Below are 14,421 nucleotides of genomic sequence, written 5' to 3' on the forward strand. Positions count from 1 at the left end.
GGGAGCCTTCAGGTGCCTGCTTTGGGATCTGAACAGCCTGGAAAACAGCACCCTGTCTATAGGCAGTGCAGAGTGTAAGCTGTGCACCAGAGGCCAACGGGGAAGGGGCAGCTTGCACTGGTGAGTCCAGCACTGACAAGACCAAGTAACACCAGTGAGAGCTAGATGGCAAAAGGCAAACGCAGAAACGTCACTAACAGAAATCAAGGCAATATGGCAACATCTGAACCAAATTCTCCTCTACCAGCAAGTCCTGGATACCCCATCACACCAGTAAAACAAGATTTGGATTTAAAATCACTGGTCATGATGCTGGTACAGGAACACATGAAGGTCATTGAGGAGAAAATGGATCAAAAGTTAGAAGCCCTTGCAAGGGAAACACAAAAATCATTGAAAGAAATCCAGGAGAATACAAAAGCCAACAAGGAGGAAATGCAAAAAACACTTAAAGAAATACAGGAGAACTTTGCTCAACAGGCTGAGGTCATGAAAGACGAAACACAAAAATCTCTTAAAGAAATACAGGAGAACTTTGGTCAACAGGCTGAGCTCATGAAAGAGGAAACACAAAAATCTCTTAAAGAATTACAGGAAAACACAAACATGCAAGGGAAGGAGCTAAGCAAAACCATCCAGGATCTAAAATCAGAAGTAGAAACAACTAAGAAAACTCAAAGGGAGACAACTTTGGAGATAGAAAGCCTTGGGAAGAAATCAGGGGACAGAGATGCAAATATCAACAACAGAATACAAGAGATAGAAGAAAGAATCTCAGATGCTGAAGATTCCATAGAAACCATGGACTCAACAGTTAAAGAAAATGCAAAGTGCAAAAAGCTTGTAACCCAAAATATCCAGGAAATCCAGGACACAATGAGAAGACCAAACCTAAGGATTATAGGCATAGATGAGAGTGAAGATTTACAACTTAAAGGGCCAGCAAATATCTTCAATAAAATTATGGAAGAAAACTTCCCTAACCTAAAGAGAGAGATGCCCATGAATATACAAGAAGCCTACAGAACTCCAAACAGACTGGACCAGAACAGAAATACTTCCCGTCACATAATAATCAAAACACCAAATGTTCTAAACAAAGAAAGAATACTAAAGGCAGTAAGAGAAAAAGGCCAAGTAACATATAAAGGAAGACCTATCAGAATCACAGCAGACTTTTCACCTGAGACTATGAAGGCTAGAAGGTCCTGGGCAGATCTCATGCAGACTCTAAGAGAACACAAATGCCAACCAAAACTACTATATCCAGCAAAACTCTCAATCACCATAGATGGAGAAACTAAGATATTTCACGACAAAACCAAGTTCACCCAATATCTATCCACAAACCCAGCCCTAAAAAGGATAATAGGAGGACAACACCAATACAAGGAGGGAAACTCCACCCTGAAAAAAGCAAGATAGTAACCTTTCATCAAACCCAAATAAGTTAAGCAATCAAATTTAAAAAATAACGTCAAAAATGATAGGAAGTAACAATCACTATTCCTTAATATCTCTTAACATCAATGGACTCAATGCCCCAATAAAAAGACACAGACTAACTGACTGGATACGTAAACAGGACCCTACATTTTGCTGCTTACAGGAAACACACCTAAGGGTCAAAGACAAACACTACCTTAGAGTAAAAGGCTGGAAGACAATTTTACAAGCAAATGGTCTCAGGAAACAAGCTGGAGTAGCCATTTTAATATCAGATAAAATTGACTTTCAACCCAAAGTCATCAAAAGAGACTCTGAGGGACACTTCTTGCTGGTCAAAGGAAAAATACAACAAGAAGAACTCTCAATCCTGAACATCTATGCTCCAAATGCAAGGGCACCCTCTTTCATAAAAGAAACTTTATTAAAACTCAAAGCACACATTGCACCTAACACAATAATTGTTGGTGACTTCAACACTGCACTTTCCTCAATGGACCGATCAGGAAAACAGAAACTAAACAAGGACACAATGAAACTAATCGAAGCTTTGGACCAATTAGATTTAACTGATATATATAGAACATTCTATCCTAAAACAAAAGAATATACCTTTTTTTCAGCACCTCATGGTACCTTCTCCAAAATCGACCATATAATTGGTCACAAGACAGACCTCAACAAATATAAAAAGATAGAACTAATCCCATGCCTCCTATCTGATCACTATGGAATAAAAGTGGTCTTCAATAGCAACAGAAACAACAGAAAACCCACAAACACGTGGAGATTGAACAATACTCTACTCAATGACACCTTGGTCAAGGAAGAAATAAAGAAAGAAATTAAAGACTTTTTAGAACACAATGAAAATGAAAACACAACATACCCAAATCTATGGGACACAATGAAAGCAGTGCTAAGAGGAAAACTCATAGCCCTGAGTGCCTCCAAAAAGAAAATGGAGAGAGCATACATTACCAACTTAATGACACACCTGAAAGCCCTAGAACAAAAAGAAGCTATTTCACCCAGGAGGAGTAGAAGGCAGGAAATCATCAAACTCAGGGCCGAAATCAATCAAGTAGAAACAAAGAGAACCATACAAAAAATCAACAAAACTAGGAGCTGGTTCTTTGAGAAAATCAACAAGATAGATAAACCCTTAGCCAGACTGACCAAAGGGCACAGAGAAAGTATCCAAATTAACAAACTTAGAAATGAAAAGGGAGACATAACAACGGAAACTGAGGAAATCCAAAAAATCATCAGATCCTACTACAAGAGCCTGTACTCAACACAACTGGAGAATCTGGAGGAAATGGACAATTTCCTTGACAGATACCAAATACCAAAATTAAATCAGGACCAACTAGACCATCTAAACAGTCCCATAAAGCCTAAAGAAATAGAAGGAGTCATAGAAAGTCTTCCAACCAAAAAAAGCACAGGACCAGATGGTTTCAGTGCAGAATTCTACCAGACCTTCAAAGAAGAGTTAACACCAATACTCTTCAAACTATTCCACAAAATAGAAACAGAAGGAACACTACCCAATTCCTTCTACGAAGCCACAATTACGCTGATACCAAAGCCACACAAAGATCCAACAAAGAAAGAGAACTTCAGACCAATTTCCCTTATGAACATCGATGCAAAAATACTCAACAAAATTCTTGCCAACCGAATCCAAGAACACATCAAAACGATCATCCACCATGATCAAGTAGGCTTTATCCCGGGAATGCAGGGTTGGTTCAATATACGGAAATCCATCAATACAATCCACTACATAAACAAACTCAAAGAACAAAATCATATGGTCATTTCATTGGATGCTGAAAAAGCATTTGACAAAATTCAGCATCCTTTCATGCTTAAAGTCTTGGAGAGAACAGGAATTCAAGGCCCATACCTAAACATAGTAAAAGCAATATACAGCAAACCGGTAGCCAGCATCAAACTAAACGGAGAGAAACTTGAAGCAATCCCACTGAAATCAGGGACCAGACAAGGCTGCCCCCTTTCTCCTTATCTTTTCAATATTGTACTTGAGGTACTAGCTCGGGCAATTCGACAACATAAGGAGGTCAAAGGGATACAAATTGGAAAGGAGGAAGTCAAACTATCATTATTTGCAGACGACATGATCGTCTACCTAAGTGACCCAAAGAACTCCACTAGAGAGCTCCTACAGCTGATAAACAACTTCAGCAAAGTGGCAGGTTACAAAATCAACTCAAGCAAATCAGTGGCCTTCCTATACTCAAAGGATAAGCAGGCTGAGAAAGAAATTAGGGAAATGACCCCCTTCACAATAGCCACGAACAGTATAAAGTATCTTGGGGTGACTCTTACCAAACATGCGAAAGATCTGTATGGCAAGAACTTCAAGACTCTGAAGAAGGAAATGGAAGAAGACCTCAAAAAATGGGAAAACCTCCCATGCTCATGGATCGGTAGAATCAATATAGTTAAAATGGCCATTTTGCCTAAAGCACTATACAGATTCAATGCAATACCCATCAAAATCCCAACTCAATTCTTCACAGAGTTAGAAAGAGCAATTATCAAATTCATCTGGAACAACAAAAAACCCAGGATAGCTAAAACTATTCTCAGCAACAAAAGAAAATCTGGGGGAATCAGTATCCCTGACCTCAAGCAATACTACAGAGCAATAGTGTTAAAAACTGCATGGTATTGGTACAGTGACAGGCAGGAGGATCAATGGAACAGGATTGAAGATCCAGAAATGAACCCACACACCTATGGCCACTTGATCCTCGACAAAGAGGCTGAAAACATCCAATGGAAAAAAGATAGCCTTTTCAACAAATGGTGCTGGTTCAACTGGAGGTCAGCATGCAGAAGAATACGAATTGATCCATCCTTGTCTCCTTGTACTAAGCTCAAATCCAAATGGATCAAGGACCTCCACATAAAGCCAGACACTCTGAAGCTAATAGAAAAGAAACTGGGGAAGACCCTTGAGGACATCGGTACAGGGAGAAAGTTTCTGAACAGAACACCAATAGCGTATGCTCTAAGAGCAAGAATTGACAAATGGGACCTCATAAGGTTACAGAGTTTCTGTAAGGCAAAGGACACCATCAAGAGGACAGATCGGCAACCAACAAATTGGGAAAAGATCTTCACCAATCCTACATCAGATAGAGGGCTAATATCCAATATATATAAAGAACTCAAGAAGTTAGACTCCAGAAAACCGAACAACCCTATTAAAAAATGGGGTACAGAGTTAAACAAAGAATTCTCACCTGAAGAACTTCGGATGGCGGAGAAGCATCTTAAAAAATGCTCCACTTCATTAGTCATTAGGGAAATGCAAATCAAAACAACCCTAAGATTTCATCTTACACCAGTCAGAATGGCTAAGATTAAAAATTCAGGAGACAGCAGGTGTTGGAGAGGGTGCGGAGAAAGAGGAACACTCCTCCACTGCTGGTGGGGTTGCAAATTGGTACAACCACTCTGGAAAGCAGTCTGGCGGTTCCTCCGAAAACTGGGCACCTCACTTCCAGAAGATCCTGCTATACCACTCCTGGGCATATACCCAGAGGATTCCCCACCATGTAATAAGGATACATGCTCTACTATGTTCATAGCAGCCCTATTTATAATTGCCAGATGCTGGAAAGAACCCAGGTATCCCTCAACAGAAGAGTGGATACAAAAAATGTGGTATATCTACACAATGGAGTACTATTCAGCCATTAGAAACAATGAATTCATGAAATTCTTAGGCAAATGGATGGAGCTAGAGAACATCATACTAAGTGAGGTAACCCAGACTCAAAAGGTGAATCATGGTATGCACTCACTAATAAGTGGTTATTAACCTAGAAAACTGGAATACCCAAAACATAATCCACACATCAAATGAGATACAAGAAGAAAGCAGGAGTGGTCCCTGGTTCTGGAAAGACTCAGTGAAACAGTATTTGGCAAAACCAGAACGGGGAACTGGGAAGGGGTGGGAGGGAGGACAGGGGAAGAGAAGGGGGCTTACGGGACTTTCGGGGAGTGGGGGGGGGCTAGAAAAGGGGAAATCATTTGAAATGTAAATAAATTATATCAAATAAAAAAAAAGACAAAAAAAAAATAAAAATAAAAAAAAAAAAAAAAAAAAGAAAGGAAGTGTCAAAAAAAAAAAAAAAAAAAAAAAAAAAAAAGAAAAAGAAAGAAAGAAAGCTAAATTCCCAACTGACTCAGCACAAAGTGCATAACAGAATTCTTCTTTAAATGTAGGCATTTGTTTATTTTGTATATGAAGTCCTAAAATAGGCCAAGTTTAAACTTTTGGCCCAAAATAAACTACGCTGTCTGGAGTTGTGAAGTGTGTACGGTGGCCCTCCTCTTGCTTCACTGCGGCTCACCTCTCATTTGTTGCTCAAACAACTGGAATCTTAGGATGTCTAAGAAATAAAACTCGTTGGTCACTTAAAAAAAAAAAAAAAAAAAAAAAAAAAAAAAAATCAGTAGCCTTCTTGTAAACTAATGACAAATTACTGACAAAGAAATCAGGGAAACAATCCCATGTACAATAATCATCAATAAATTGACTTCAGGATAACCTTTAACCAATCAAGTGAGAGAGCGGCACAATTAACACTTCAGAACATGGAAGAAAGAAACTGAGATAGACAACAGAAAATAGAAGACCCTGCATGTTTGTAGACTGGGAAAATAAAAATTGTAAAACTATCCTTACTACCAAAGAAAACCAAGAAATATAATACAATCCCAACACAAACTTCAATTCCATTTTCACAAAAATAATTCAAAATACAAAAACCACAAAAGATCCTACAGAACCAAAATGGTTCTGATCACTGAGCACAGGGGAAGAGTTTTTAAGGGCAAGTATGAAGGTCAGTCACACATATACTTGTCCTGTATCCACACTACTAAAAAAGCACGCTGTCTAGAGAAGTAGCTAGAATATGGCAGATAGGAGAACACCTGGGAACCACTATCTGAACCACAAACTCCCTCTTCTTAGATCTAGTAGAGGTCTAAATAAAATCAGCTTATCAGAGGTCATAACTGAGTCTCATTTTTTTGGGGGGGGGTTCCTTCTCTAGGGCAGATTTTTTTCTTTTTTTCTTTTTTTCTTTGAAATATTTTTTATTTACATTTCAAATTATTTCCCCTTTTCTGCCCCCCCCACTCCCCAAAAGTCCCATAAGCCCCCTTCCCTCCCCTTGTTCTCCCACCACCGCTTCCCACTTCCCTGTTCTCTTTTTGCCCTATACTGCTACACTGAGTCTTTCTAGAACAAGGGGCCACTCCTCCGTTCTTCTTATACATCATTTGATGTGTGGATTATGTTTTTGGTAATCCAGTTTTCTAGGTTAATATCCACTTATTAGTGAGTGCATACCATGATTGATCTTTTGAGACTGGGTTACCTCATTAAGTATGATGTTCTCCAGCTCCATCCATTTGCCTAAGAATTTCATGAATTCATTGTTTCTAATGGCTGAATAGTACTCCATTGTGTATATATAACACATTTTTTGCATCCATTCTTCTGTTGAGGGATACCTGGGTTCTTTCCAGCTTCTGGCTATTATAAATAGGGCTACTATGAACATAGTAGAGCATATATCCTTATTACATGCTGGGGAATCCTCTGGGTATATGCCCAGGAGTGGTAGAGCAGGATCTTCCGGAAGTGAGGTGCCCAGTTTTCTGAGGAACCGCCAGACTGATATCCAGAGTGGTTGTACCAGTTTGCGACCCCACCAGCAGTGGAGGAGTGTTCCTCTTTCTCCACATCCTCACCAACACCTGCTGTCTCCTGAATTTTTAATCTTAGCCATTCTGACTGGTGTAAGGTGAAATCTCAGGGTTGTTTTGATTTGCATTTCCCTAATGACTAATGAAGTTGAGCATTTTTTAAGATGCTTCTCCACCATCCGAAGTTCTTCAGGCGAAAATTCTTTGTTTAACTCTGTACCCCATTTTTAATAGGGTTATTTGGTTTTCTGGGGTCTAACTTCTTGAGTTCTTTGTATATATTGGATATTAGCCGTCTATCTGATGTAGGGTTGGTGAAGATTTTTTCCCAATTTGTTGGTTGCTGATTTGTCCTTTTGATGGTGTCCTTTGCCTTACAGAAACTTTGTAATTTTATGAGGTCCCATTTGTCAATTCTTGATCTTAGAGCATAAGCTATTAGTGATCTGTTCAGAAACTTTCTCCCTGTACCGATGTCCTCAAGGGTCTTCCCCAGTTTCTTTCCTATTAGCTTCAGAGTGTCTGGCTTTATGTGTAGGTCCTTGATCCATTATAACTCAGTCTCATTGATCCTAGAGTTTATGCTTAAAGTTAAGGATCTTTGAATCCCAAAACAAACAAACAAAAAGACATGGATTCACTTAGTTGTTGAAGGTGATAGTTCAATGATTAATATGCCTCAGAGTTGAAATCTGAATCTCTGATGAATTTGAAAATGTAAATAGTACTGAGGTCTGATTTCTGCTTAGGTTTTTCTAGAAGGAAATATAGGCAGGATTCCTTTTGTGGTGTATGTATCTCAAGGAAACACAGATGGTACAGAAAAATACACCCTGACCCCTGCAACACTTGGCTGTATACTGGACTTTAATGTTAGCTCATGTCATTAGAATCAGTAGGTGATGCTTCATGTATGAAGTAGAGACAGAAAAGCATGAAACTGTATGCGTACAGTTAAGGACTCAATACTAATGTAGACACAGGCTAAGACCTTGCCTGTAACAATGACGGTAACCTGCTTAGGAAGAGCTCTATCATAAAATTGTATTTCCATACCATCTGCTCCTCAATACCCTGAATGCCAAATAAGGGAGAATATATTCCACTTATGGGGGGTGGCATTCTCATGCAAACCAGCACACATGACTAACACACTGACATGTCATGTATATAAAACTGGTTTCTGGGATCACTTGTAAGTGTCAGGTTCCAAAATCTTATACACAAGTTTCTTCTGGAAGGATAGTTTCCAGTCCATGAATTGGGCAGATGAATGTTAAAATTAGATAAGAAAAAAGTAGTTATTGGTTAGATGGACATGGTAGGGCATTTGCAAGCAGTTAATGGAAAATATATTTCTAGTGCCTTGAAGAGCACAAATATCTCTTTTCAGAGGCTCCACAATATTATTTTATGTTATCTTTTACCAGCAGCACAAATTCTAACTACAAATCCTGTCTACACATCAGCATAGAAAATAAAGGGACATTACAGTGTGAGAATTTTATTTTTCCTTTTCCTATGCTGGAGCACAATTTTTCAAGCTATTAGGTAGAGCAATAAAATTACAACTTCTAAGGTAAGAATGAATTTAACGCAGCAATTTTATTTTGTTCAAGAAAACAGAAAGAATAACCATGTTTACTAAAACAAATAAATGTTTAAGATATCTTAGATGGGCTTAAATTCACACAAAATTCAGAGGAGTTACAGATGCAACAGAAATGATGCTTTCAAGTCCCTTGTATCCAAGAAGTAAGATGCATTCTTCATATGGAAATGGAGCCAATTTCTCTTTGTCAACAGTTAATATGTTTCAGGATAGCCTGAGTATAGAGACTGATGGGTGGATTTAGAGATACACGTGCCATTCTTATCCTAAGAACTGGACATGAAGAAATCAATCCCCATCTCAACTCTCAATAATCAGGTAAGTTTTAAGAAGGAGTGACTATGTCATTAGTCCAGAATTTCTTAGAAATACAGTAGAATCATTGAAGCAATCTGAAGTACAGTTTCAGAATTTGACTGGTTTTACTGGATTGAACTAAGGTCTTATGTTTTCCTGAAAAGTATTACTTCCCTGATCTATAACCTTGGTCTTCTTTCTACCTAGGTTCTCACTAGTTGTTCAGGCTGGCCTTGAACTCCCTCTGTACCTCAGGCATGCCTTGATATGTGAGGATTTCTGTCTCATCCTCCTGATTGGCTGAGGCTACAGCTTTGTTCTTCTAACCCCCTGATAAAATGTATATATTTCAACAAAATTCTCTAGCCCAGTGCTTCTGAAGTTCTGTATTTTTTATGAAGTTTTCATCAAACCACTTGCCACTGGCATCAGTGGGAATATTGACCCCTGGGACCTAAGCCAAGAGGTTAAAATTTAATTGGTTTGTGTCAGTTCCAGCTTAGAATCTTTTTGTCAACCAGAATAATAAAATTAGCAAACAACCACAAGAGCTCATTACAAAGAAAGATGAGAACCATAACTCTAAAAGAATTGAGGAGAGAAATCTTTAATCCCAGGGCAGTTTCCAAAGGTTCAAAGCATGAGAAGTCTTCAGTGATACTAGACGTGTGCTCAGAATAGAATTAGGGCTAGCATGAAAAGTAGCCATACAAAGCCAAAGATAAAACAAAATGCCAAGATATTTTACAGTGCTCCAAACAGAAGGTGATAGATATTCAATACCCTGTCAAAAAGAAATAACAGTCTCCCTTTACTTCTGAGACTGTGATCTACACAAAGGAAGCAGATGAAAAACACAGGGCAACACAAACACAAAGGAAGACATGTTGCCTTGATGATTTATGTATTTGAGACAGAAAGTAATTTGACTGGAGGATAAATGTAACAGAACACACTTGATCTGCCACAACAGACTAAAGAAACAAACAAAATATTGGAGGTGTGTGTGTGTGTGTGTGTGTGTGTGTGTGTGTACCCAGAAGCAGTTTTGTGAAAGTCAGAATAAAGTTCTAACACTTATCTTCATACAAATTGTCTTGGGTTTAAGTTCAGAAGTAGGAAGTGGAACACAGGGGATGTGAGTTAACCAATTCCTTGGGATCACCAAAGCTCAACTCTGTTGGCTTTTTACACCATTCACTCTTGAGACATTTGCTCTTGAATTAGCTTAATCAATATGCACCAATGCAGTGATTTCATCATCTCTTAGTGCAGACACCATTAATGATATTCTGTTATGCTTGAAGAAAAGTGTTGAGCATAAGAAAACAGTTATTCTGAGAGGATCTACCCAGTAGCTGATCAAAACAGATGCAGAGAACCACACCCAAACATTGGACAGATCTCCGCAATCTTTTGGAAGAGTTGGGAGATGACTTGAGGACCTGGAGTGGATAGGGATTCTACAAAGAACAACTGTGTCAACTAACCTGGATCCTACGGGGCTCCCACAAACTGAACCACCAATCAAAGAGCATACATGGTCTGGATCTAGGCCACCCCACGCATATGAACAGATGTGCAGTTTGGTCTTCACGGGTGTCTCCATTAACTGAAGTCAGGGCTGTACCTGACTCTGTTCCCTCCCTGTGAATCCCTTTCTCCTTACAGGGCTGCCTTGTCTGACCTCAGTGGAAGAGGATGTGCCTAGTCTTATAGTGATTTGATATGCCAGGTTGGGTGGGTACCCAGGGGGTCCTCCCCCTTTTCAGAGAAGGGTAGGAAGGTAGGGGGAAGGGCTGTTTGAAGGAGGTACTTGGAGGAGAGGAAGCCCATGTGATTAGGATGTAAAGTGAATAAATAAATTTATTAATTTAAAAATGTATGCTCAAACATTTTTAGACAGAAGACCCCACTTAAAACCCTCTAAGGCAGTCAATAAAGAATGCAATTTCAGGTGCTTTGATGGTGTATGACAACTTTAAAATAAGGAAATCTGCTCAAGTTTTTGGAGCTTGAACTAATTTTCACAATTTTGGTGTAGCAGAAAAACACAGTTAAGTGTGTTAAATTGAGTTGAATTCTGGTTGAAAACTTTATGTCCCAATTACAAATCATGCCCCTTGATTTAGCTAACATACCTCTCTACTGTCCTGGATATAACTGTCTCTGGTTTGCATTCTGAAGACATTTACGTTTTTAATTAGGTAGTGGGTGCCATTTAAAGACAACCTATTCAAATGTCAGAAAAGGCCTTTAATGGTCATGCCTGCTAATAAATACAGTTCAGTCATTCTTAAAAGGTAAAACTCTTTTGATCAATAGTCCCTGGGATCTAAAACCCAACAGACACTTTGCTTCATGTGCATAAATCCACATGGTCATGAATTCCAAGAACACAGTCTAGGTTCTCTTGCAATTTAACTGAACAAGAATTTCTAGAGAAGCCAAAAAAGGATGACAGAACTCTAAATTAAAATTTGAACAGAATCTATAGGATATATACTGATTGATGCCACTATGTTTCAAGGGAGCATTCATGCATCCTGCTTTCAGCAGAATAGATGAAATGGAAACTAATGTGCAATTAATTACATAGGAAAGAAACTTTAATTTTCAAACACTAATAAGTATAAACAGTTATCTTAGAAAAGGAAGATAATTCAGTAGATATAAGTGAAATAGCCTGTTGGGATTCCTTATGTTCAGGTTGAATGTAAAAGACCTGTACTGTGAGGGAGAAGCAAGTTTATAAAGCCATTACTGACAGGGGGTCTCACACAGAGACCCCAATCTCTACTCATACCCAAGGACTCTAGTTATCTTTATTTTGTTTGCTTGCATGTTCGTTTGTTTTCATTCTTTTTCTGTTTTTGTTTTTGAACCTCCTACCCATATTAAAAATGTTAACATCACAAATATGATAGAAACAGAAGCCCTGGAAGTATTTTGGGAAGCCTCCTTTACACAGAGAGAAGACGAGAGAAATACACTATAAGCAGTGGGGATAAACACCTCATCATGGGATGCAATGTCTCTACAGTTTCCTGAAGGAAGCTGTCTCAATATTAGGTCTAAGGATCAAAGGATATTTATCAGCATCCCTCTTTGTATAATCTTGAATTGGGAAATTGTTAACCACTTTGGAAGCCTATGCTTTTAGCTGTTTACAAGTGCAGTCCACAGTGGCCTGCACTCATTTACTGAAGTAATGTAATAACAAAAACAAAATTAGCACATCAAAACACTACAGGGAAATATGAAACAATGGACAATGGGTGCAATGACATTTATGGAGAAGGTAAGATTTTTTTCTTCCTTTTTGGATATGATGATGTAAACTCTAGAGATGTGCACATATACAAGAATTCACCTGAGAATAGCTATTTAACACAAATTGAATAATTTAGGAACTATTTTCTATATTATAAGGGAAACATCCCCAACTATATCATCTGTGGACTACCTATCATCTATATCCATATCTACATTCATATCTGTATCTATCTGTCTAATTACCCATCTATCTCACCCCTGTTACTTTTTGTTATTTTTGAGACCACTTCTTACATGTCGGAGGCTGATCTTCAACTTGTGATCATATTACTTCAGCTCCCTGAGTTAGTTTCAACTCATAAGTCATATGACTACACAGAAGTAACCTGTGCATAGGCCAGTGTCAAAATGCTCTCAAGTCTGTGTGATCCACGCTTTTAAGAATTACCAACCCTTTCTTTAACCAAAAAAGCATTTCTTATAAAAAATGTGTTTTCTCAATATCTAGCATTCTGATGAGCTAATATAGTTTAATAAAAATAACTGTTTAAAAACATAACACTTTCAGAATACTGTTCATCTAAATCTCTCTTTCTTAAAAATTTCAAGTACCAGTACAGATACTTTTAAGTACTCTTAGAAAAACTTAGTTACTGGTAAGATTTTTTTTTTAATATTTATATTCCATTCTTTGAATCACAGAACCTAGAAAAGCCTAGCACAATATATTTTCATACTCACTGTTCTACTTTTTAATTGTATTGTGAACCACCCAATCAAACAGTTCAGTAAAAACAAACTAAAACAAAACTAAATAAAACCAAAACTTTTGAAGCAAGTGCCTGAAGCAGTACAGATAACTATACACACCCTGACCTAAGGAAAAAGGCAGAAATACCCATGGATGATTGTCCTACCTCATAGCTGGTGGCTGAGGTCATGCACTTGTGTAGACAAACACAAGGATTAGGATTCTGTTTCAGTTCTCTTAAACACTAACAGGAATGAAATCTAACCTTACTGTTCTTGTGATCCCACATGCCCTTTTGATTTGTTAAAATGAATGCAATGAATTGATGTCTACAAGTGAGTACAAAAGAAAGGTGTTCACTCTTACCTCCACTGTCTTTGAGATGCAGTGCTATCTTCGTGTCATCTGAAAGAGAAGGTGAATGTTATTACAAGAGAAAAAGATCCCAGCGGAGCCTGAACTCACCCTGGGTAACTGGATTAACTGCTTTAACTCAAACACTTGCTTTTCGTAATTCACTGAGCATAGTTTCTAGTTTAATGAGAAAGTAAGATCTAACTTTACATGATGTAGCAATGTAATCTCTCTTGGAGTTTGTTTAGTCTAAGATATCTGGGACTCAATCCTGTGAGAATGATAAAAAACTAGTTACAGCATAAAATACAATTTTAACTTTCTAAAACAACTTACAATAGGACTTTACTTGAAACCAAGGCTGAAAACATTAAAAATTAGGATTTATCAACAGTTAAAGATTTATCTTAAACATTTTTAGATCAGTAAAAATATGAAAAAATAATTTATAGAAAGATCTAATTCTGAATAGATAAACACCAAAATAATATCAATTTAACTATATGCTACTCTTTTGTTTTGTTTTGTTTTGGGATTTGTTTTTTTGAGACAGGGTTTCTCTGTATAGCCATGGCTGTCCTGGAACTCACTCTGTAGACCAGGCTGGCCTTGAACTCAGAAATCCACCTGCCTCTGCCTCCTAGAGTGCTGGGATTACAGGTGTGCACCACCACCGCCCGGCTTACATGTTACTCTTAAGAGAAACATAATGCACTTGATATTCACTTTCCATCCATCTTTATTCCTTTCCCTTTTTAATATATATTTAAATTTCAATTAAGAGCCAAGGGTTCAAATTTAATTTTCTCTTCCAGAGGGAGCAGGGATTTTGACAAGATACAAAAAATTGTTTTTCCCTTAACAAACATCACACCTCTCCCTACTTCTTACTAATACCATATAGAATAGAAAGTCATAA

The 14,421-nt window shown here is 38.0% G+C and overlaps 1 protein-coding gene across 2 annotated transcripts in view; it reads right to left on the reverse strand.

The window, feature by feature from the left end:
* Plxdc2 (plexin domain containing 2) overlaps nt 1-14,421 on the reverse strand; it is a 411,297-nt gene that overhangs the window by 40,787 nt on the left and 356,089 nt on the right. For both annotated transcript variants that reach the window (XM_052156655.1, XM_052156654.1), the window contains exon 12: nt 13,515-13,553. In XM_052156655.1, the coding sequence (XP_052012615.1) occupies nt 13,515-13,553 (39 nt within the window). The remainder of the gene's footprint in view (nt 1-13,514; nt 13,554-14,421) is intronic.

The sequence above is a fragment of the Apodemus sylvaticus genome, chromosome 14 (genome assembly GCF_947179515.1).
Source record: "Apodemus sylvaticus chromosome 14, mApoSyl1.1, whole genome shotgun sequence".
Classification (NCBI taxonomy): Eukaryota; Metazoa; Chordata; class Mammalia; order Rodentia; family Muridae; genus Apodemus; species Apodemus sylvaticus.